Raw genomic sequence first — 25,202 nt, forward strand, 5'->3', positions numbered from 1 at the left:
ATGACATCTGAAGCACCAGCCAAATGTAAAGAAATCATAGGAGGAGTAGAGAGGACTGAATTTTGCCCGCTAAGATTACAGGCTACTTATAGTTTATATACTGACACAAATAGCTGTAGCAGCGCAATGTTGCCATAGAAACCTGTAGACCAGTAAAATATTCCTCTAGCTCTCCGCCAATGGAGGGCCAGGAATACAAAGCTTGGTATGGTAATGAGAGCCACGGGGGGGATGATGAATGTGAACTGATTGAGGGTGGGGATTAAGTAAGACCTTTAGGAGTGAAGAATGGCTGTGACTTCCCTAGTTAATACAGTGGTGTATTTAGTTCTCTAAAATCTCCCATACTTGTCGACAGGAAAATGTTTCACTGAAACACTGCTTGTTTCCAAGGGATAACACTGTCAGACATTTTTTAGATGTTTTTCTTAATTATTTTGTCCTGGTTTTACATAATGGGGGCTTTGGGGGAGCGGGGTCAATATATATATATAATATAATATAATATAATATAATATAATATAATATAATATAATATAATATAGACTGGGGCTTCAGACCTCAGAAAACTGTACATTATGAATAAAAATAAATAAAATTAGATAATTTAAACAAATTTTTGTGTTTGCACCATTTAATATTTCCAGGTAAAGACTGAAAAACGAGCTATTATAATTCTTGGTGCACATCTAGAAATCTCTCTCTAGTTCACTCGCTTTTTAATTGCATATTCAGACCTTTTATTCTGGTCAAGGTCATAAAGTCAATTTTTTTGCACAGTTATTGATGATTGTTTTGAAAAATATAATGTCTTCATTAATAAAGAACTTTACAATTTTCTGGATTCTCAGAAAAAAAAAAAATTCTATGTCTTTTCCACCAATAGTTTTCATGGTATTCTGTACACTTTCCAAGATATATTGCTACATATGCCATCTAACTCATACCACAAGAACAAGTCCATCTGTTTAAACCTACTAATTTTGTCACACTAAATGGTATATGTTGGTTTTTTACTATTTAAAATGTCAACACTGTGATGCACAAGTTGGGAACTTTTATGTATCTAGAATTGTGTAGATAGTACCTCTCCCACAGTTTATTGAAGCCCAAAGAGAATGACTATATAATCCACACTTCTGCAGTTCATCTGCTTCCAATCATTTGCAGCAACTATCTCTATGCTGCTCTTTAAGATGCAAGCTAGACAGACTAAAAGAATAAAAAATTAAACATCTGCCATAACTGAGCAAGTCAATGAGATGGAACTCAGTTTGTATTTATAGACCAATTGTTAGGACTAGATAAATCCTGTGTTTATCACACACCGTGTCCAAATGAGCTATTAAATATGGAAATCAAAAGAGTTGTGTACTTAATATCACATTTATCAATGTTTATAAAAACCCTGTTTTGATTATATCTGCTTGTTACCTTGTTGTAGCTTGATCATCCACGTCAGCCTTTGATTTCTGTGGAGTCACCTGTTCTGACGAAACAGCAGCCCTGCAGTATGAATGGTGAAAACATACTTCATGCACAAGAAGGTATTTGGAATCACATTATATCATTTTAATGGATTATCATTGTAGATATTACATTTCTTACAAGTGTAACCGCAGTGAGTTTGGATTTTCTTTGAGAAACTTTTTTTCTGATTTTTTTCTTTACATGGATCTATAATATATAAAAATATGTAATATATATAAAGAATTATTTATATAATATATATTAAAATATATATATATATAAAGAGCTATGCAATGCTGCTGTTCATGAGATTACTGCCTTCCCTGGCCGTTTGAAAAACTAGTATACCAAGACTAGCTGTTTTGCTAGTATGGATATAGTAATAAAGTAGAATTTCTTTACTGTTTCAAAGATATTTTGGTAATAAAGGAATTTTTAAATACTTTTCTATGACCTACTAAATAAAATTTGCTTATTTAGTGAAGACTAACATTTCACTTATTTAGCAAAGTACTGATTTTTTAAAAACTAAGTAAGTCAACAGTTACACTTTCCTATTTTTACTTATTTCTGTAAACGGTCAGATTGGTCACTACACAAATAGTAAAATTATAACAAAGTACAAAAAAGGCAAAAGGTGGATGATACAACTGGATGTGAGATTTACATGCTTCTTTAGAGAATATTTCTATTAGGAGAAGTTTTGTAACTTAATTAAACTCTTAATTAAAAACCATGAAATTACAGGTTAGTTAAGTAACCTTTTTCCTAATTTAGGCCATATGAAATGTACATTTAGTTAATGATTTAATTTAATAAATTTATTTTCTAAATTAGGGCAACCTTTACAGACATTTAAATAAGTTTACTTTACGTCAATTCATCTTACATTAACGCCTTCTATTAGAAGCATTTGCAAGTGCACAGCTTTCTAATTTACCACTTTATTTTTCTTCACTTTGCTTGGGCTCTCTTTTTCACTGTCTCTTTAGAGCACCAATTTAATGTAAAGGAGTATTTGCATTAGCAACATATATAACCATGGAAGTAAAATTGTGAAGCAGTTTTTAATTTTTTCTGCAGTTACAGTTGGCTTTTCAATTTGAATAAATATCCAATTAAATGTGCTAAACTATGTGAAATACATTTCTGCAAGGAAGTAAGTTGTCTTCATGTGCCTCTGTGACACTGACTATGGAGAAGCCGTCTCAGGTAAATTCTACAGTCTTTGTATTATAAATAAATGTAAAATAATAAGGTTTGTGCATGTGAGCGTGTCGCATTTCTAAATCTATTAAGAAGCAAAGTAAGCAAGACGTACGTCGTTGGAGCCTCTGAATTTTCTGAAGTGGTCCTAGAGAAAGGATAAACATTTCAGAAATCAAGTAGCAAAATGTTAGTATCAAAGCACTTTGCAAGATTTTAGATCAATCAATATCAACTAATTTTATTTTTCCTTCCTTCCAAGATGGCAGTTTGTTTCTTAATGTGGAGCATAACATGTTTAACTCAAGTAACATAATACTAAATTCTAATCATATTCTTTCTATGTTACTAAGACAATCATTCTTCAATTAAGATTCTCCAGTCAATCACTCTGGTCAATAGTGTTTTGTTTTCAGCACACAATTCACAATCAAAAAACTCAATTGCTGTTAGCTGCTTGTATTCTTAGCTTCAATTGCAATTTCTTTTAACTGCTCTGTAAATGCTTACTCAGCTTGGAACTGAGGCAAAGCACTCTAGAAGTTTACGTCATGCTTGACTATAAAAGGCTAGAATCAGGTCTCAGGATCGGAAAAGGTAAGTAATTAATAAGCCCTGACCTAAAAAACCCATAGACCCCTGATTGCTGAACTCCCTTCCTGAGGAAACCAGAACAACTGGCCATTCTCATATTTGAAGAAAAGGCACAGCTCTTGGCTCCACCTGTCATTAAGACTGATAGTGACCTTATAAAACTGTGATTAGTATCTATGCAGAGCACTTCATTTCCTGAAACTCACAGGCGAGTAAAAGGCTTTGCTTTGGCGTCTACTATTAGTTATAGTAATATTCACAATCTGAAATAGCTTGCACATCTTCAAAGCACTTTTAAAAGATAAACAAATTAATCATTTAACGCCCATCACTGTTTAACCAACTATTCTTTGTGACCCAGGAAGGGTCGTGAAAGCTTCATAAAAAACACTCCTGTATTTTGGTCTTCTCTGGACTATGAGAGTAGAGAACCAACTGCATAATTAGTGTTGAGAAGGAAATAGGAAGCCCAGCATTTTGTTAGAAGCTGGGCCATATAGAGGATGCATTCTATCCTATACTTTCAAAATCACCATGATCATAGTGAGATATTGAAATGAAGTCAGATAAATTCATCACAGTTGACATATTAAAATATCTAGTAAGCACTCACTTAAAAGAAAATAAATTTCAGCATCTTGGAGCGATCTTTTGGCTGGGTGGTGAGTCACTTTGAAGCTTGGCCAAAGAGATGGACAGTAGTAAACACAGAATAAGACTAAAAATAATTGCTAAACTCAGTTTTAAGGATTCATCTTAAAGTCTTCCAGTGACAGAGATTCCATGAACTCCTTAGACCACGGCCTACCAAGGAATTCTACCTAATACAAGAATGTGCCTGTTCATTTCTGTTTCATTTAATTTTCATCATTGATATGCATGAGACTCACATTGGAAGTTTCCCAGATTAAAACTGGGGAAGACCAAGGCCATGCTGCGGTCAATAGGGGGCTTAGGCAAAGAATATCATGAAAGTTCATTCGTGAATATTTTAAACCACCTATATTCTACTTTTAGATGAGAGCACCAGAAAAGTCCCCTGTTCTCTTTCTGATCTGCCAGAAAGCAACCAGAACTTCAGAAATATATGTTAAGCATTCTTCTGCAAGTAAATTTAGCTTGAGCTTTTCTTCTAAACTCTTTCTTGGACACTTTCCTGAGAGATGGCTAAGCAGATCTTGAGGTTTTGTCCACACTGTTAACCAAAAGGTCCCAGTGGTTAGCCCCTGGCTGTCAGGCCACACGGCACTGATAGATTCCTGCCCTTATGGCTCGTCATTCTATAGCAGATTTGTCTTATGGAGAGCTAATTGGAATAGTCCGAAGCAAAGCCACAAAGAAAGTATGCAAGCAGAAAGTAGAAAAATTTTGGAAGCATTGATGTAACCTCAAGTCACTGGCACTTCCCATACTTGGACACATCAGTCAATGCTGGGCATCAAGCTGCTGAGAGCCCAAACAAGTATTTAGGCACAGGATACTTTCTCTTCCTGTGCCATCTAACTCATCAGACTTGGTTGCTCAAAGAATTGTCCTGTTGACTCATTCCCCAAATCAGCCCTAGCCAAGAATTTGGAAAGAACTAGTGATCATCAGTACTTACTGTTTGGTTTCCACTGTTTCTGTTGTGGTCTTACTACTCGAAACCGCGGGAGGCATCCAAGATTGCCTGTCAATGTTAACAAATAAATTCTTTACTATTAGTTTAATACTATGGGGCCAAACAGCATAATATGAATGTTAGAATGTCAGAAGTGATGTAGAAATACCTTGAACTTTTTAAAAAAAATTAATATTTTGAAATACTGCATACAAATACTTTTTAGATCATTTTTTTCCAGACAACTTAATGGAATTGGAAATAATATAGTAATTCTAATTATTGCTGTGAAAAAACGTATCCTCTGACTCTAGGTGGTCTTTTCTATAACCTGAATACTACAAATAAATGGATCATTCATGGGAAGGACAACCAGATAATGGCGCACAAGGTAAAGGGTATCAAGTATCAATGCAAGAAACACATTCAGGCTGGTATTAGGGGTCACATAAACATCACAAGCACTTTAAATTCTTCTATTGTTTTTCCCCATCAAAACTGTTAATCCAGCAATTGTTTGTGAGGAAAAAGCAATTGCAGTGCAATACAGCGACAGCCTTTCACATCTCCAAAGAGGCTGAAGAGAACTAGTGGGCTGAAGACACCATAAACTTCCACCAAACAAGCAGGACTGTTAATAACAAAATGATGACATTTTAATTTCTGCTTTCATAATTCTACTGATCACAATTTTAATGCATGAAATATGGAAGAGAAAATCACAAACAGACAGGATGTGAGGCTGGGAAGGATGCATAAAACACCAGCTGTCGCCAGCAGTACATTATAAATTAAAAATGTAGTTCTTTGTTCTACACCCTGTTTTTATTCTTGCCCAGGTAATACTATCTGAAATCCAGATTTTTAAAGCAAGCTGTGTATCCTGCAGAAAACCTCATTCTGATTCATGTGCACTGCAATAGTACAGTGTCAAGTTTTGCATCAGAGATTTCAGCTGGTCGCAACTACAGTGAGTACAGTGCTTTAAATTTAGACACTGAAAAGGCATATGGCAGCTGAGTTAGGGGCTGCAGCAGAGTTAGCATCTGTTGTGCTGTGTCCACCAGGCTCACAAAACTGCCTCTACAGAGGCAACCTTCCAACACAGTACTCCCATGGAAAAAGCCAGAGCATGTAAAAGATGAATTCTTGAAGCTTGCTGAGGAGTTGGAGCGTGCTAGAGGAAAGAGTTAATAATGTGGGTTTTTTTAATATATAATTGTGATACATTACTGAGGTTTACTAGGGTGCTATATATCCTCTGGCAACCGAGCAATGGTGGCAATGAATACCTTTTTTTCTTGATTGGAGAAGTCACAGCAGTGTTTGTGGATGGTGCGTTAGGAGTCCAGGATTGTCTGGAACAGAAATATACTTAATTAATTAATCTTCAATGAGTGTATCATTTTAAACTACAAAAAAAGGATAAGAGATCATATTTCTACTGTTAGAATGATGCAACTGTGTATAGTAAAATGGTCTGACTAAGTTTATATACACCAGCTGAAATTATGAAATTACCTCAAAGGGCACAAGATTTGGGACACCTTAAGGGATTCTAATGCTTTCAGATGTGTCTTTATTTGACATCCAAAGTAATTTCTGACTTCTTAAAATCTTAGCTTCTGCACCTATACTTCAGTGTCCAACCACTGAAATATTAAAGTCTTTTTCATACTTTAAATTTTATATTTCTTATTCAGTTTTGTCAATGCTGCTCTATTTTATGATATGCCTGTAAAAGAAGCCTGTATTCCTCATACTCCTAACTATGTCAATTCCAAGCAAGTGATTTTTCTTATAGTTTATCAAAAAGTTTTGGTCTTGTCCTCTGCAATTCTAAATGTAATGAGAATAACTGAAGAGCAGAGCTTTGCAAATCATTGTATTGCTTTCTGGCAGGAAAAAGTATATACCATTTAAGTCTCACTTAAATCCCACTTCATTTTTCTATTAAAAAATCATGCCTGGACAAAATAACATAAAATCCAATTTATGTGATGTTTCATGTGTCATCATCACTGTGATTTACAACATAATGGTGTAAAATCATAATTTGAAAGAATGACCTCACTTGATCTTCAAATGCCAGACATACTAATTTGCTCTTTGGAGTAATATCTCAACGCTGTGCAAGATGACATTTAACTGCCGTGCTCGGTCTTCACTAGCAACTATATTCAGTGTAATTTATTACTGATAGAACACTGCTGACATTGAGGAAGGCACACAGCAACACATTCATCCCTTTACATTTGTTAGTATGGTGGTGAGGGTCCTCTGACTTTCATTTTTTAAGTAAACATTTCAATTAGGTAAGAGTTGGAAGTTCTACAGAAAACAAATTTTCAGTGTTGTGTAGTCATATTACATACATAAATTGGCCATGTCTGACTCTTAACAACTTTTTTTAATAACACGTCAAAGATTTTCTGCTAACTGATTCTAAATTTAAAATTGCTTTCAACCTGTTTTAAACAGAAGGCTGACCTTCTGACAAAAGAAAATCTTTCCACTGGAAAAACCAGTTAGCCTGATTATCAAAAAAATACTTTTATGTTTTGGTACTCAAGTTTTCCACTGGAAATGTTCAATGGCATTTCCCACTGAAAATCTTAATTGGAATTTTTTCATGTAGCCTTTCCTCAGAAATAAATATTATATTTGGTAGAATTTATGCAGAGAAATGTAGAGCTCTAGAACATATCCACACTGAATTGTTTTCAAAACACTCTTATTCTTCCTTTTTTGTGTTTGAAAAGCCTGTTTCTTAAATTATTGCTATGCTGAGTAAATGTGTAATCTGAGCTGGTCTCTCTTTTAATCTATATGGAGAAATAGTAATTTTTAAGGAAAATTCCTCTTATTCAAAAGAAAATATCTGAGAGACATCAGATGAGTTGTCCTCTAAAAGACCCTTTTTCTCCTCACTGGCTGTAGAAAGAGTCAGTGATAACCTGGATATGGATGTCTGCATTCCAGATGTCAGGTGGTGAAATCAAGCCTACTATTAGGCTGTATGTCATACAAATTATTTCTCTATATATTCTTGACATGTACATATAATCAAAAGTTATGACAATATATAATATTTAGATGATAATGCATGATGAATTATAATATGTAGTACTGAGATGATAAAGTTTCCAAAACTCATACCTGTTGTTTTGCTTGTTATTCAGAGTTGGAGACTTATTTATTTTTTCAGTGTCACTTCTGGCTGGAATTCTGCCAAAAACACAGAAATTATTTATAATACAGGTTTCTAGGTCTTTTATATACTGAAGCTATAGACACAAAATAATTAATCCTAGGACTATAATTTAATATTATGTACAAAACATTTTGTATTTTGCCATCAGCCAAGTATCACAGAATACTGCTGTATTTGATGAAAAGCCTTCAGGGGAGATCTGGGACACAATCCACACCAGGATGTGCTCCATGCCCTTTTCAAATCTTAAATTTAATTGTGCAAATAACTATTTCATATCATAGGCAGATTGTGACTGACTGGCAGATACAGTTACTCAAAAGATCACTAGAGGTCTCACTAAACTTGCTAGCATTACTACAGATGCAAACATAAGTGTTTCTTCTAATTCACAAGTATCCAATGAAGCAGCATTTCTTTCACACTTCATTTCATATTTTCAAAATTTCAGCATAATCCTTTAAGTAGTTCTGTATTTGTTCAGTTCAAAGACCTAAAGGGGTCCATCTGGCATCCTACTCCACTACTGCCCAATGTAGCAGAATCTTTGAAAAAAGTGAAATGTAAGTATAATGTTAACTTCTCCTTGTGCAACTTTTTGGCTTCTGACAAGCAGTGATCGAAGAATATCTTCTGTTTGCACCCAGAATGATGTCTCCAACAGACACCTTTGGATCAATGATCCATTTACTCATCTAATGTTTTTCTGAACCAATTTAAATTTCTGACCTCCACATTATTTCGTGGTGGTGACTCCTACAATTAATATATGTGTCAAGGGAAAATCAAGGGTTCTTCTTATTTTTAACTTCCTTCTTCTTCTTTTTTTTTAATCATTACCTAAACATTTCATACATTATCTCCTCATTCTTACAGTGCAACAAACAGAAAATATTCCTTCCTTACTCACTTTCCCTATGTCACCTGTTTCCAGGCTGAGGAAACTTTGTCTCTTCAGACATTCCACATATGAAAGCTATTCCATCCCTGTGATCATTCCTTTTCACCTTTCTCTTTATTTTTTTCTGGTTCTATTGTAGTTTCTTCACGTAAGTGAAGTACTGCAAAACAGGTTCATACCACAACTGAGCAGCGATTTCTGGTTTGTTCTTAGTTCATTTTCTAACAATTTATACCATTCCAAAGGATTAGATTATTAATAAAGCAGACAATGAAAGCATCTCATTTGTTTCAGTCCCATCTCTTCAGATCTGATTGCTATAAATGCAGTTAGGATTTACTCTTCCTGGAAGTTTTTCTGGACTTCGTAGCATTTAGTACTTGGAAAAATAACATTGTCACTATTTGATTTTTAAGGTCTCTCCTATCTTTTGTGAAATGTTTAGTTAGTTGCTAACTAAATACATGAGAGAAATAAATGGATAAATGAATTTCTTCCTGCCATCTAGAAAGGCTGTCTGTGATCATCTGCACAATGCAATTGTTGTCAGAGTTACGATGTGTAGATCTACACGCCAGTACAAGTATATGTGCACCTACTGCCATCAAGCTATGGATTTCTGTTAACAACTTAATTGTGTTTGGTATTTTCTTGTGCTTGCAGCAAATGGTGCAGTTGCATCTACCAAACATCTCTCCCAGGTCCTTAGTACTAAAACTGATGTTCAAATTTTGTACATATTAGATAGGTAAAATTAATATCAAACAATACCTTATTTGAACATGGATATGGCAGCATCCAGGAAGCAAAAAGCTGTACTTAAAATGGCTTTTAGGTATGTTTTCACTGTCACATTTACATATGCAATGACAAACTCAAAATTACTCCTATACTTCTAAGTTTATTTTAGAGTTATTTTTTATCATTAGAATTTTAATGACATTCTGCCATTTTGAAAACTTGGTGTTGAAGAGACATTCATCCAGATAGTTCCAGATTCTTTAAATCCTTGTCTTCTGGGATGTTAGTCATGGCCAGAAGAGACACAAAGCAGAATTCTGGAAAGTTGTTCCAATCTCTGGTTTGAAAACAGGTATGTCCTAAAGATGATTTGCAGAAAACTATCACTTTACAGCATCTTAGCTAGACAAAAATTATTTTCCATATAGGCAACATGGCTTAAAATAATTCTGTAAAAGGCTCTGAGGGGTCTCCTATACAAAGGTAATTCTTCTCAAGAACTGTCTACTAGGAGCAGTCCTTTGAACTTTATACTACATTCCAGGAACATGCTCCATTTTCAACTCTGCTTTTTAGTTTCGAACAGGAAAAAAACCTGAATGGTTCTTTTTCACTTAGGCAACTAAACAATATAGCTGTTCTGCAAAGTGGTCTGTTTTAAGCTTGGAGACTTCTGTACTGTGGTTAGGCTTGCCAGAAACAATTTATAAGAAAATAAGGGAATTGTACCTGGTGGAGAACATCCTTCACAGAGGAAGCGGAAGTATCAAATTTGACCGCAGGCTACAAAAAGGTGCTAATAGGAAAGAAATCACCACACCCTTTTATGCCTTAGGCTGCAAGTTTGAGGAGATGCAGAACACGTGCTCATCCCCTACAGAACTGCCTGCTGGCAACGGGTGTGCACAAATTAATGCTGGAAAGGCTATACTCCACAGTTTTGAGATCAGTGATGAGTCAGGAAAAATAAGCAACTTGACCGCAGCTTCCACAATGTGATTATTTCAAGATAGAACCATCATTATTCAGTCCATTTATGGACATACTCTGCATTAGTTATCAGAACTGCATATTCACACCTATAATCCTTTCTTTGTATTCTCTCTCATCTCTTGCATATTAAGAACCCTTTATGTTAGGTATTTGTGTATAGGAAAACACAAAGTCAGCTTACAACCTAAAATAATTCAGACACCTTCATATCTCAGCATAAAGCAAAAAGACATAGAGTGCAAAAAGACATAGACAGAGTGCAAAAAGACAGTGCTGTTCAGTGACACCATAGTAACCAGAATTGTCCTATGACTTCTAAATTAGTAATCTTCTATGCATGAAAATCAAGCCTTAAAAATTGTTTTTAAGTCAATAAGCATGTGAATAAGGGAGCCATAACTGATACATTCTACTTGAATTTCCAAAGAACTTCATAGAAATGTGCTTTAAGGACTCTTAAATAAACTGTTCTCCTATGTGGTAACAGAGAAGGTCTTTTGATGTACAGATAACTGGTTACAAAGTAGGAAGGAAAGGTTTGGAACAAATGACAATTTTTCAGAGTGGAAGGAGGGATTTGTACAAGACCTGTGTTTTTCCATATGTTCACAAATTATCTGAAAAAGAAGGAAAGTGAGATGATGTTGCTTGCCAATGACACTAACTCATGTTAGTCAAAACAAATGCCGACTGGCAAGGCTTTTAGAAGTCATTTGCTAACATGTCAGGTTTCTAAAATGGCAGATGACACTCACTTTACTTAGATACAAAATAATGCCTGCCAAGAAAAACAATTGATCTCTGAACCAGCTATTATCACTCAGGAAAGAGGTCTTAGAGTTATATTAACAATGTTATGAAAATGAAAGCTCATTTCTCAGCAGCACTCAAAAGAGCAAATTCAATATGATGAAGTATGAGAGAAAGAATATAAAATGAACCCCATCGCTATATTCCTCTATATGTACAAGGTGAGCTCCCATCTAAAATACCCGAGTGGATATTTGGACCCCCAGATCAAAAAGACTAATGTGAGAAAAGAAAAGATACAGAGAAGAGCAATAAGTAAAATGAAGTTGTAGAATGGCTTCCTTGTGATGAGTGAACAAATACAGAAGGATTCATCACCCTGTAGAAGAATTGATGTAGCGATGATATCACACAGCTCTGTAGCATATTCTGTTCCAGACTTCTATGAAGAAGGTAAATTTTACCTAACAAATTTTGTCGTTTCTTATAACAGAAGTAAGGAGCATTGAACAAAATTGCACAATGTTAAGATGACACCAAACAGGTCCACTTTTCCCCACTGTGCATTTCGGGGCTGGTACTCATAGCCTCAGCATGTTGTAGATACCAGATGTTAATGGGGGCTGAACTTTGAAGATGTGACGCAGAAAGAATCTGCATACACCCTGCATGGTAATGTCTTAATTCAACAGAGGTCAAGGCTGGAGAGGACATTCAAATTAAGCACCTGTATGATAAGCATAGGATTCTGATATTCGTACTGATCATGGTATGAAGTGGCAGCAAGGATTTGCAAAGAACTAGGGGTTTAGCCATGTTGTGCTTAACTGCTAGAGAAAGGACTTTGATTTATAGTTTGAAAAGCATGAAACTGGGGAGGAGTGGATATCAACTATGCAGAGATACTTGATGCTTATGTTTGTGAGGACAAGTATATACACAGAAATTGACGCAGAAAAAGAAGAGAAAGATGTCAGAACCTTTTCTCAAATCACATTTCCATTTGTCTCATTGACAATTCATGCAAAAATCATTCAGTCTTCTACTTAGATGCTCAATAAATTTTTAAAGAAATTAAAAACTGCTGATTTCATTCATGCTTGAATTTTTAAAGACCTCTCACAGGTATGAAAATCACAAAATACAATAAATGCAGAAAAAAAGCCCTACCTGTCCAAGGTAGTATCAGACCGGTATCGTCCAAGAGCAGCTTTCTGATCTTCCTTTTCATTTGTGCTACTGCTACAAAAAAGATTAGAAATACCACTTTGGTCACTATTTTTGTTAATCACCAGTAAAATAATATATGACTTGAATTAAGGTATCATACAGGATTTCAAACTATCATCAACAGATCCAACCCTGCATCCATTGCAATCATCGACTTAGTTACTGACATTGATCGATATTTACAGTGAACACATATATGGACTAAGACTGAGCAAAAAAAGCTCTTGCTATAAACAGGATATAGTAAAAGGAGACTCAGTTTTCTTTAACAATGTAATTAGAAAGGTGTTCAGATATTCTACTGTACCTGTGTAGGCTATCTTGGGATTTGTATTGATTAAGCACAGCCCTTCCATAGTTTTCATCAGCACTTCAAGCAAAACAAAGACAGCAGTTAGTTAAAATTTGAATATTAAAAATAGAAAATTGTTTCTTGGCAAAAAAATTCTGTCCTCAATCAGATTTCACAGCTGTTCAGTACCACTGTAAACACACCAGCTACAGCTCTCTGCATTAGATGACTCTAGACACTTTGGAGGAAGAATTATCTCTTCTCACATGGACCAAACAGTGAGGGCTCGGTCTAAAGGTGGAGTTCCTACTGTAATACAAGTCCTACTTTGTATTACGGTAAATTTCAACTGATTCTCACTTAAGGTCCTTAAAAGAACTTCTCAAGATTTATAATCTTCATACCTGTGAAAAGAAAGAGTCAGATCACATTCTTGCAACCTAAATACATTAAATGTGGGATTTTTCTCACAGAGCAGAAGCCTAATCAAAAGTCTCAATTAAAAACATAGTCAGTGGATGTCTAGCAGACTAATACTTTTAAAAGGTAATCAATATCTCATCAAGATAAGCAAATAATAGGTATTGGATGAAATTTATGTAATTCTGGTTGCTACCATTCATGAAAAAATAGGCACTCCAAGAAAGTGTACATATCACACGGAACTAAATACAGAAGAAATGTATTTCATATCTTTCTTACCTTTCCTCTTCAGGCCTCTTCTTTATCCAGCTGTTATCTTGCAGAAGGGTCCGTCGTTTATTAATATCATGATTAGCCTGTTGTCTGCTTTTAATTGCAACAGAAGGGCTCTTATTATCTGCAAATGCAGGGAAACATGTCTTGAAAATGAAGGTATGGGATAATTTTGGAAACTTAAAGTATAATTAGAAAGGCTGAAATATGTGAAAGTTTAGCACAGGCTGAATCTTCAGCTATCACTCCTGTTTGGTGCAGACCATTTCCTTGAAAAGTTTGTGGCTTAATCGCTTCAACCTTGAAGGGACTGCAGAAGCCCAGTTTACCAAACTAAATTCAGTTTCGTCCTTAACATGAAACAGCTTGATACTTTTTTAATGTAAACAAATATCATAGATCCGATAAAGGAATTATTAAATATACAAACAACAGTAATTCCAGGGAAGCCAAACTAATGATTCCTATTTCCTGGGGTGTTGTCTGTGGTTTTTATATTTTTAGATGCATGACAGGATGCAAATTTTGAACAAAAGCTAATCTTGAGATGATTACATGGTCCTCCACCTACATCCAGACCAACATGTGTGGATTTTCAGGTTTCTCAAAAGGGTCAGACTCCACCTGAAGCTTTTTCCTCAGTGCCTGAATGAACAGGGTCTCTTCTAACCAGCTACCTAGTTTTACTGAACTTTAAATAGAAGCAATACCTTTAAGGTCTGTATCTTTATGTCAGATTTAACTCAAATTGGTGTACGGTTTCAAAGGGTATTGGGAGGGGCAGACAGATATGAACACCCACACGTTGTATGAACATGGAAGCCTTATTTAATTATGAAAAAACCCTAAAGTATCCTTGCCCAACAATGCTGATATTTATTATATTTAGGAACTAACTAACTAGTTCGCTTGATTTGTGAGAATATATATTCTTCACTGTGTTAGAAAGTTTCCTTCTGTGAGGAGGTTGGTGCAGAATCAAGCAAAAATATTCAATTACTATTGTACAGTATTGTCAGCTCTTTTTCTTCCCACCTAAGTTTCATGTCATCAGCCTGTCTGAGGTGGAGGGGAATACTGTTGTGCCATTTTAACTTTCCCTTTTAAAACAGAAGACTAGAAGTTGAGCCCAAATAGAAACTCCATTTTTTTAAAATGTGATATTTGCCCCAAACCTTACCAGATAAGAGAAGGTGAAAAATTAAGTATGCAAAACCTTTGTCAATAGCATCCAATTAATCAGGAAACTGACATGAAGAATACTGAGTTTCTCAGTTTTCCCTTTAGAGACATTCATGACTTTTTCCATGAATTCCTCACTCTCTGAGCATCCACACAAAAGGAGTTCAACGCCACCAGATTTCAGGAGACCTCATTATCTCGTGTTCAGTAAGGGCATTTGACCATAAATTTAGTGTATAGAAAGACCACACTTCACATAAAATGCATGCAGTCAGTATTCCGTCATTTGTCAGGGCTGTGTTTTGGCATTCTGCTGTGATTTATAAGAAAATGTAGCTCTTGCTTTTAATCCAAGAACTTCAGCTGTAGTGATAACATGAAAAATGACAAATAGCTACAGTGAATGGAAGGCCAAATCATAACAAGGCACCAAAACATTTATTAAAAGTGACAATGGCCAAGACTGATTTTTTAAACACATTTTTCTTATTAAAAAAACCACTGCAGTGCAATGACATAATTCAGTTTAAAAATGTGTATCTGACTGTAACCCAAACCGTGTCTGCTCTTATCTGTTGCAATTCACTGTAGATATGTCCATACTGCCAAATAAAAGAAGGCCAGTGAAGGAATTAAAGGATTGGACTTATCATTCATGTTTGCCTGGTTGCAAATGTTCTTTTGCTTCGTGTTGGACTTGCTCTCTCCAAGACTGAGCTGCTAGAGAAGTGACAAACATTTAAGAAACATGGCTGTGATAGCATGTGTGTTGCTGTCTTTTGACCCTGATGCCAAGGCTTTGCTTTCTTTTTTTTTTTTTTTTTTTTTTTTGAGCAGCATAGATGCAGTCTTTTGAGATCATTAAGAAATGAACAGGCACATCAAATATTAGATCTGTAAGAATGTGCTGACAATCATGGTAAATTAAGAATAACAAGAATTCTGTCCTCATTGCATGATTTCTGCATTAGCCTGTTCAGTGTCAATTGAGATAGCTTTTCTCTTAAAAATATTTAATAAAATCATACTTTAAAGACTTCAAATGACAAAAAAATGAAGACATTCCAACCTCGCCTGCATAGGTCCAGTAGTTCATTAAAATATCTATTAAAATAAACACTTCTTTCAAACTGAAAAGAGGAAGAACGAAAGAACCTCCATCAGTTTAAACAATAGCATTGTCTCATAGTCACTGTCAAGAAGGGTAATAGTTGTAATCAGCCAACAAGACTATACTAAGTGCATTTGTTCTAGATATTTACTGGTTTGAATATACTGATAATACTAGAAATGACTGGAATGTAACAGGGACTTGGATGAACATATATAGATAGAAAAAAACTTTGCAACCCTCAGTAATCAAGGATTTGAATGAAGATCCAAAAGCTAAAACTATACCTTTCCATTCTTATAAACATTTAGATATTTTTAATTTGGTGCAATGATTTGCCTTGAAAAAAAAGTTAATTGTCAAAAGTAGGAAAAATGTGAGTTCAAGTAAATACATTCCAGAGATAAAGCTCTTCTACAGCAAGGATAGCTGATGGCAACTACAGGGATGGAAATGACTCCAGCATTCCCTTCATACTAATATTTTTAGCCAAAGATCCTTTCAACTGTCTGCTATAAATTTTAATCTGTGCTCTACTGTCAGCTGTAACCTCCTCTGAATCTTGAAGAAAAACTCTTCAGTGACACAAACATAACATAAACATTTCTATATATTCAAAAAGTACTCAGTATATATCCTTGCATATGTAATATTGGCTGTTTTCCAATAGCATTTTAGGAACACTGTTACCATCTACCCAAAAATCACTTGGATTTCACAGAAAACATGCCTTCCTTAATTGTTTAGTGCAAAAAAATGTTTTGGGACATCTCCTTTAAAGGCAGTAGCCAAGGAATATGTATTGTGTTTCTTTGTCAAGAAACATCACAAGAAATTAGCTAGTGCATGAGGCCTTGGGTTTGCTGAAAAGTACTCATTTCCGGTCTAATGAATTGTCTCCCAGGTTTCAGCTGAAAAATTAAATATGGATCAGATACAACAGCTCAGGTCACACGAGCACAGGCAGACGGAGTTTATCCCTTTCTTATTTTGTCAATAAAAAGTTTATGTCCTTAACACAGTAGAGTCAAACTGCTCCCCACTGCAGCTGCACTCATTTTGGTGTACTTAGGCCTGGCATAACTCACCCAAACCAGGTCCTCATGTGCCTCAACACCTTTCAGTCTTTAGAATTATTTTGCTTGTTCGAGGGAAATGGAAAATTTCATTATGTTTCCAGTTTGCCTCTGGTCATTTCTCTGCACAGAAAGCTAACTCCAGCTCTCCTCAGGCTTTGTCCCTCCAGAGGAACAACCAATCCCATCTCATAATGATTGCTTTTTCTCTCCCCTCTTCCCTATTCTAATGTTCCTCAGTTTCTCATTTCCCCAGAGTGAGTCAAAGAGAAGGTGCAGAGGGAGATGAATGCCCTGTCTGCTCTCCCAGCCGCCATGCTCCTGTGGGGTTTCCCCGGCAGCCTCAGGCCTCAGCGGAGGGAAGCGCCATCTTGCACCAGGCTGCCCACAACGCTGCACTGCCCAGCGCTGTGTTTCAGCCTGAATCTCTGACAGCAAAAGCTTATGCACAACACCATTATCTTCACAGCTGACACTGATCCTGCTGTGAATCTAATAACCAGCCTGTCAGTGCCGAAAAGTGGCAGTGTGGCCCTGCGAGGGAGCTGAGCGACCGGCATGGCGGTGCTTGGAAAGGAGGGGGGCTGTGCCCCAACCTCTAAGTGCCCTGAGAGCAGAAAATGAAGGAGACGCAGTGTTACCGCTTTGACTAGGAGACTGTTTTCGTATGCTGAAAGCTGACATTGTGTTCCCTGGGGTGTCCTTCTGTGGGGAATCTAAAAAGAAAATACAGAAAAAAAAAGAAGAGATGAGGTTAGCAGCAAGGTTAGGAATCAATTTTGGTTCGTTTGCCACTTTGGTCACCTCCTCACACAAGTTTAGCCTGGCAGGATGGAATGACTAGCTTGCAGCCCTCTTTGAACTGAAGCTCAGGCATGGTGGTGGCTTTTTCACCCCTGATGATAAGTATGTGTGCTCCTGCCCTGTGCCTCCGTCTGTCACACCCCCTCTCCCTCCTGTTCCTTGCTGGGACCTCCTTCCCTGAGAACATGTCGGGCGGTGAGAGCCTTCGGAGGAGAAGACACAGTAATGAAGGATGGGGTGAGGCGATTAGCTTAATGGGAAGACCGTATCAGCGGCGCCTCGAGCACACGTGGGCTGACCTGACCCTGCTGACGGGTCTTGCAGCTTTGGTGGCCTGCAGCAAAGTCCCGTCGGGGTCCGGGACAGAGGTGGTTCTTCTGCCCTGCAGCAGTTTTCCAGGCACTGACGGCTTCCCTTATCTCAAATCAGGTTACAAAAATGAACCTCCAAGACTGCTGATTTGAGAAAAAAATAATTATTATTTGGGAGTTGCACTGCTCGAAAGATTCCATGGTATGCTTTGAAACTGGATTTTGAATATCAGCCTTCCTAGAGAAGGCATGAAGCAGAACGTAATAACATTTTAACGGCAAAACATTCCCCCTTGAGGAAAAAAAAAAAAAGGTAATTCTAACATTGACTTAAGACTGCGGACAAAACTGACCTTCTTAAGCAAAAGGATTCCTTTTTGAAAAGCAGCCTTTTCCAATAAAACAATGTTAAGCTGGGAAGCTCCCAACCAGCTCCACTGGTCAGGCTGCTAAAATTTACAGCACCAGAAAACAGGTTTTGTGACAAAAGCAATCATTAAAAATCAAAACATTCCCAGTTATGTGGGTGACACAGTTGTCTTGCTTCTTTGCAGATGTAGAATGTATTGCTCACTCACCTAAGATAAGAGTGGATTGAGAGACCACAGCCTGTGGCTGTTTCTTTATTGATGGGATGTGAAGATCTTGAATTTTGGCAAAGCCTTAGCAAGAATACTGTAATGCTGACAGAGAAGCATATAAAACTCTGTACTGCTGTAATGCTGACAGAGAAGCATATAAAACTAGTGGATACCACAATGAATTGTGTTTAGAGTGGATTTTCATTTTCCATGTTTTTACTGCCAGAGAATCACTAAAGGAGCTTATGATTACCAAGAAAAGAAAGCAGGAAACCAAAATCTGGATGTAAACAAATACAAATCTTTTTAGAAAGTAAAGATATAAATACAAAAATAATACTGGACGCCCAAACTCCACATATATCTTACCCAGTTGTGAAATTCCAAATATTTATATGAGTTCAAAATTCTGCCACGTTGATTGGAAGGCTCTGACTCACTCTTCTTTCTTTTAACCTCAGTTGTTGATATCAAGCATGTATTGGCACAGTGTGTGTTGGAAACATGTGACTGCTGGATCTGCTTCCCACCCAATAAAAGTTTGCTCAGGGCTATGGTGAGCCTTATGTATTTTGCAATAAGTTATAAAATATCTTTCAATATAAGATATTGGATAATATAAGGATCTAAGAAGATATGCACTGAATTTCCTAGAAACTATTAGGGTAGGTTATCAAGCAATCAATTTCAGATAAGAACCAATCTTGCTATAAATTTTCCTGAACTGTCACAAAATGATAGAGAGGACTGATTTATTTATGTTTTCGGCTTAGCAACAGCTAGACGTCTGATACTGGTCTTGGTTTCAGTCAGTCCCAGGACAACAGGAAGCTTGACATTTCAGCATATTTCACAAGCAATGAGTGCTGGCACTTCTTCATCTGGAGAAAAAGCAGTAGTTTTGTATAGAAAGAGCTTAGATTTATTTTCTAATAGAGACTTTAAAAGCCATTTCCTATGGGAAATGAATCATAAATCTTTGAAAACAGAGCCTTCTTTTGTGGAAATTAAATCAAATTTGCTCATTCTAAGGCTTAGAATATTTTGATAAAATTACACATTTTTTAATTTAAATATTTCTCATTAAAAATAACAGGAAACTACTATGCAGACTTCATGCTATACTGTAGCCTTGCTTGCCATAGATTGGTGATGGGAACTGAAATTTCTCACATAGCTAACAAGAAATTATCACATGCCTTTGTTAAAAGTAAACAAGAAAGCCTCAGACATTTGTTCTGAAATATAAATGGTCTCCAAAATAAAAAATCCATACATTTTGAGGCTTGTTTTTAAAATCTACAGAATAACTACAAGTGCATTAATGACACTGAGACCCTGAAAAGCAACTAGAAAGCACATTTGCAACTCCCACTTGTATCCACACATGACAAAAGAAATTCCAGCAAAGAACTAAAATCAGGCCAGAGCAAGTATGTTTCATTCATCCTCCATCATTTAATTGAAACAGGGTTTTGTCGCTTGCCCTATATTTATATCTTAATGTTTTTAGGGCAAAACAATATTTCTGTTGCACATGTATATAACATCCAGAAAAAACTACTACCTAGTCTCCAAGCCTGAAAGCACTATGCATAAATGAATATAAGCAACAGGCACACTCCCTTGTACAGTCAGCACTGAAAATGTGCCAGGTATTCTGAAATTTAAAACCTGGGTATTTTAGTCTTACAGAATACTGGCACATTGTCCTCAAGGTTAACTTCTTGCTTCAGAACTTTTAAGTAGTATATCAAAGATTAATCCATTAATATTTAAAAAACAAATTAAAAAAAATATCCTACTTTAATCTCTAGCACAGACAATCAAGAGTCATCATAGTAAGATTTAAATTTCAGGATCCTACAAATTAAAAGAATCTTGCATAAAGAGGCAGAATACAACTCATCAAAGCATTTTTTTCTTAGCCTTCACTATTGTAAACTCAGTGTGTGTATGTGTATATCTGTGTATGCTGAAAGGAGGATGGACGGGGGACTGTGAAGATCACGTTGGTTTAAGAACTTCAGCTCATAAAGATCTGGCACCACAACACTGTTCACACAGGTCAGTGAACTGTTTATCTACAGCCCATGGTTCAGGGGAGAGAAAAAAACAGTTTTGAACTTCGTAAATGAAACTGTGAGAAGAAGAAGCTGTAGGTTTCTATAGTATAGTAGTAAATTATGTTCAGGCATTCTTAATAAGATGTCAACCACTGAAGCAAAACAACTCAGCTGGAATGCAAAACAAAAACAAACAGGAATGCAGCTCCAGTGTAATTTAAAATTGAAAACAGCGTCGGGAAACTTTAAAAGAAAATTAAAACTGCCCCAGCCAGTCCAATGAGAAGTTCCCCACAAGTTTGAAGACACGCCAATTCTGGATTCAGACCCTCCCGTTTTTTGGAAAATCCAAATACGATCCCAAAGAAATCCAGAAAAAACTTGGGATGTGACTTCTGTGCAAGTCAAATGCCTCTCCAATCTGGTAGTAAGTTATTCAGAAAGCAGCATCAGTCTCCAAAACTATTTTTATCACAAATAGCCATATGCTCACTTCATCTCCTTTCTATGTCCTGTAGTGAATGATCAGCAGAAGACCTCAGGCCTGCCTTAAATTCTCAAAGCTAAACATTCTAGTTTTCAGCTAGTCTGAACACACCCATTCTTCTAGCACAGAGTCCTCTTGCCTTCCTTCTTCTGTTTTTGGCTGTAGCTTTCTACTTAATTAGGCTTCACGTATATGTATTGCTGTATTTTAAAAAATACATAACAATAATGCAAACATTTCCTGTAAGAATCATGTTTTCCACATCAAACTGAACTAGTTGCAACCAAAAAAAGTCTTTGTTCTTTAGCTTTTGGCTATGACAGTGATTAAGATCTTATTTATAAATATTCAGATTATATGTATTTTGCTTTTAATAAACAATATTGCTTTCCGCAGCTTAGAGGTACCGTATATGATCATGCCATATAAGAAGTAATTCAACATAGTAGATGCTGAGGGAGTGTCAAGGGAGGTACACCACCTTCTCCTTAAAGTCAACACACTTGCTTTTATACTAAAGTTTTTCGTATAAAGCATTGCCAAATGTGAATGGCTGAAATATCAGACTTCCTATTATTATTAATTAACTGGGTAATACAAAAAGTTGTAGATGTGCAACTAGTTTAAAACAGAAAAGTTTCAGAATTTTGCCATCTTCCCACTTCTTGTGCTGCTTTGCTAAAGCAGCCTGGATTGTAGAGAAGCCACAGAGTGTGGTGTGTCCACACAAAAAAGCCAGCTGTAACAAACAGGTTCCTTTACACATGACTCTACATAGCCACAGCTTGCTGACTACTGTTCGCTGTGCGTCCTTAATGTTCCATTTTCAATAATGTCTAATATCTGCCATTTGAAAAAGAAAATAAACAGCCACTCTGTTCTTTCCTTATCCCAAATATGAAGCTTTCCACCAAAATTTCATCTTCTTGAAGGACCGTTCTGCTCTGAAGCAAGCTGAACATTCAGTGCCTTGTGAGTAATCAGAGCTCAGAATTTTAGAATTATTCCAATAGAATTCTAATAAAAAATAATTTTCCACATTCTTTCTGTTTTAATCCATTTGCTTGTTTTCACTGCAGTCCAGGAGAAATTTTGCATAGAATAAGTATTTGTAACGAATAAAATGAAGGCTTCCTTCAGCTTTACTTTTTGTTTGTTTTTTTTTTCTCGATTGGAGCTGTTAATACTAATTCGATACTATGTGCATTATTTTTCATTTATATGAGATCAATGTGGAGAATATAATATTTTAAAGACATTTGATTCTACTTAATCACAGTTTCAAACCACAGTACAGTAATTCACTAATTTGATACTATGTGCATTATTTTTCATTTATATGAGATCAATGTGGAGAATATAATATTTTAAAGACATTTGATTCTACTTAATCACAGTTTCAAACCACAGTACAGTAATTCCTTCCCTTCAGTTAACAACTTTCATGTCAGGTCAGTAAACTGTATTAATTTCTCCATTATTTCTCTTGAAAAAAGTGAGACCTAGATATGTGGGCAAGCAACTGATTTAAGTCATTTTGACTTGATACAGGAGAAAGAACTCCAGGCCTTAGAAATAAGGCACTGTGGAGACACATCGTTATAGTTGTTCTTCTAGATAGACATCCGTAAGTGTGTGAGGTGGAATCTTGCTGGTTGGGAAGTCAACATCAATTTTGCTGTTCTCTACATCCATAATTTCTCCCCTGAAATACCAGAAGTGCTGTGACTGTGCTGTCAGACCTGGCTACCTATACTTCAACTCAGATAAGGGTTTGTGTTTCTAAACGTTGCTTCTTATCTTGATTGCAGATAAAGGCTGTTTTTCAAATCACCATCACAGCTAGAGACACCCAAGGCTGTACCATCCTTCACATTTCCAAACACATGGTCTCCTAAATAGCCTTAAAGGCCCACTCTGCCAGGTGCAGATCTGTATGTATAACTGGCACTGCACTTTCTTCCCCCCAAAATTGACCAGTATCCACTGCCATGGCTCAAGAGTGTAGGTCAGGACACGAAACAGAAAGAATAATGGCGTTGCTAACTCAGCGCAGTACCAAGTGTGTAGTCAAACCTTAACAAATAAACACTTGGGCATCAATTATACTCTTCAAAATTATAAGTAACAAGATTCTCTTAATTTGGCAACTAGTTAGTCTTTTTGTCCTTTTGCTGAAAGCTACATGTGAAAATAACTACATTTATTTTACAGATATTAAAGAACAACAAAAACATGTTCCTGGAATGCTTTTTTTTTTTCCCAGGAGTTACATATCAGAGCAATAGCTGTGTAATACATTTATAAACTTCTGGAAATAATATCTTGTGTTTAAATAAATATTTTACTACACAGTTTAGGCCACAGTATTGATATCAACCGTCACAGAGAACAGGAATAACACGTGTATGTGTGTAAAAAAGAAAACAGGCAAGGTTAGAACAGGCAACGTAGGACTAGAGAACACGTGAAGGTACGACAGAAATCATTCATCTATGTGTAGCAGAAAGAGGTCTCCAAACTGGTTTTTCAGGGTGTGGGCGGAGGAGATTCTGTTTTGAAAGAAATTAAGCTTTGGAATTGTCAGTAATGTAAAATTAGCTGCTCAGTCAGGACCCAAACTTGCATGTGTTTTCGAATTAGAAATATATGATCAGTTTTAAATGGAGCTTTTTTTAATACGGTGTAGAAAGGGGGGGTGTGATAATTTTAATTTTTTTTATTCTGCTCTTTCTTTTCACTTTGCTAGATTTTAAATGGTGTAGAAGGGGGGGTGTGGTAATTTTAATTTTTGTTATTCAGCTCTTTCTTTTCACTTTGCTAGATTTTAAATGAAGAACCTTCCTGTTTATATAGGACTACACTTCATGGTACAGATAAATCATTAGATCAAAGCAGAAAGAGTATTTTTTGCAATTTGCAAAGGTGGGAAATGAAAGCAAACTGTTGCTCATTTTTTTCCAAAATCATATACTTGAAGCAAATTCAAGTAAATGAGATTTAGTACTCTTTAAATTTTAGATAAAAATTCCAAAGAAAGAATAAAGAAACAATAAAATGAACCAAAAGTGACATAAAAACAGACCACCACCACAAAAAGTGGTCTGAACAGTGAGTTTGTCAGCAGAGCAAAAGTGACATAAAAACAGCCATTCATGAAAAGTGGTCTGAACAGTGAGTTTGTCAGCAGAGAAGTAGCACTAGCATAAAATACAATTAGCAATATAATGTAAATAACAAAGTAATTAGGATAGTACAGCCAAGAGAGGTCCAGGGAATCTGAACACCTCAACTGAGACACTTTAAGAGCTGGGTTTTCATAGTCAAGTTCTCCACACTTCTTGAAAATCAGGTGCTTTGAGGTAGAATCCGTAGTTGGAAACTAGGAAATCACAGAACATCTGAAAATGTAGGACTCTCGATACGTGGTATATACAAAAGCAGAAAAGTAAGCACCCTTACCTAGGTAGCGTAGAAGTTAGTGTCCTGGCGTGGCTCAGTGTGGTAAGTCAACCTGGAGACACCTGGAAGTGAGGTACAATCAAAGCAGACAGCAGAGCCCTGACCTGCCGTTCCCCATCCAGCTGTCTGAAAAGTCAAGAGGTTTCTCCTTCAGAGGCTGAGTCACTTAAGGAGGAGGCAGGAGGTGTGGAAAAGGGTGGCACCTTGTAGAAATACCAGATCAATTAGAAGTACCGGTGAGTTGTTATACTACTGTGCTCGCTGTACTTCTCAAGCGCAGTGGGGCTGGGTTTCACCAAGTGAAATGCTCTCACAGGCTTTGAAACAGAAAACCAGGCAATTACTGTTTGGAAAAATATGCTAGGCTCATTTGGATTTCCCACAGAAGTATACGTCACCGAGTTGCAGGGCTGCCTCTCAGCTGGAGGGTTTCGG

The 25,202-nt window shown here is 36.3% G+C and overlaps 1 protein-coding gene across 3 annotated transcripts in view; it reads right to left on the minus strand.

The window, feature by feature from the left end:
* The window catches only part of SCEL (sciellin), a 51,542-nt gene extending 26,600 nt beyond the window's left edge, over window positions 1-24,942 (minus strand). The window contains exons 1-10 of one of the 3 annotated variants that reach the window (XM_014955495.1): window positions 24,768-24,942; window positions 17,698-17,772; window positions 13,694-13,811; window positions 13,007-13,069; window positions 12,640-12,708; window positions 8,030-8,098; window positions 6,163-6,228; window positions 4,874-4,939; window positions 2,792-2,824; window positions 1,435-1,506 (exon numbers count right to left, since the gene is read on the minus strand). In XM_014955495.1, the coding sequence (XP_014810981.1) occupies window positions 1,435-1,506; window positions 2,792-2,824; window positions 4,874-4,939; window positions 6,163-6,228; window positions 8,030-8,098; window positions 12,640-12,708; window positions 13,007-13,069; window positions 13,694-13,811; window positions 17,698-17,740 (599 nt within the window). In that variant the 5' untranslated portion in view covers window positions 17,741-17,772; window positions 24,768-24,942. Of the gene's footprint in view, window positions 1-1,434; window positions 1,507-2,791; window positions 2,825-4,873; window positions 4,940-6,162; window positions 6,229-8,029; window positions 8,099-12,639; window positions 12,712-13,006; window positions 13,070-13,693; window positions 13,812-17,697; window positions 17,773-24,767 lie in introns of all 3 variants that reach the window. The other 2 variants (XM_014955494.1, XM_014955497.1) reach the window with 2 other exon arrangements.
* Between the last annotated feature and the right edge of the window lie 260 nt (window positions 24,943-25,202).

The sequence above is a fragment of the Calidris pugnax genome, unplaced genomic scaffold, assembly GCF_001431845.1.
Source record: "Calidris pugnax isolate Ruff unplaced genomic scaffold, ASM143184v1 scaffold153, whole genome shotgun sequence".
NCBI classification, from domain to species: Eukaryota; Metazoa; Chordata; class Aves; order Charadriiformes; family Scolopacidae; genus Calidris; species Calidris pugnax.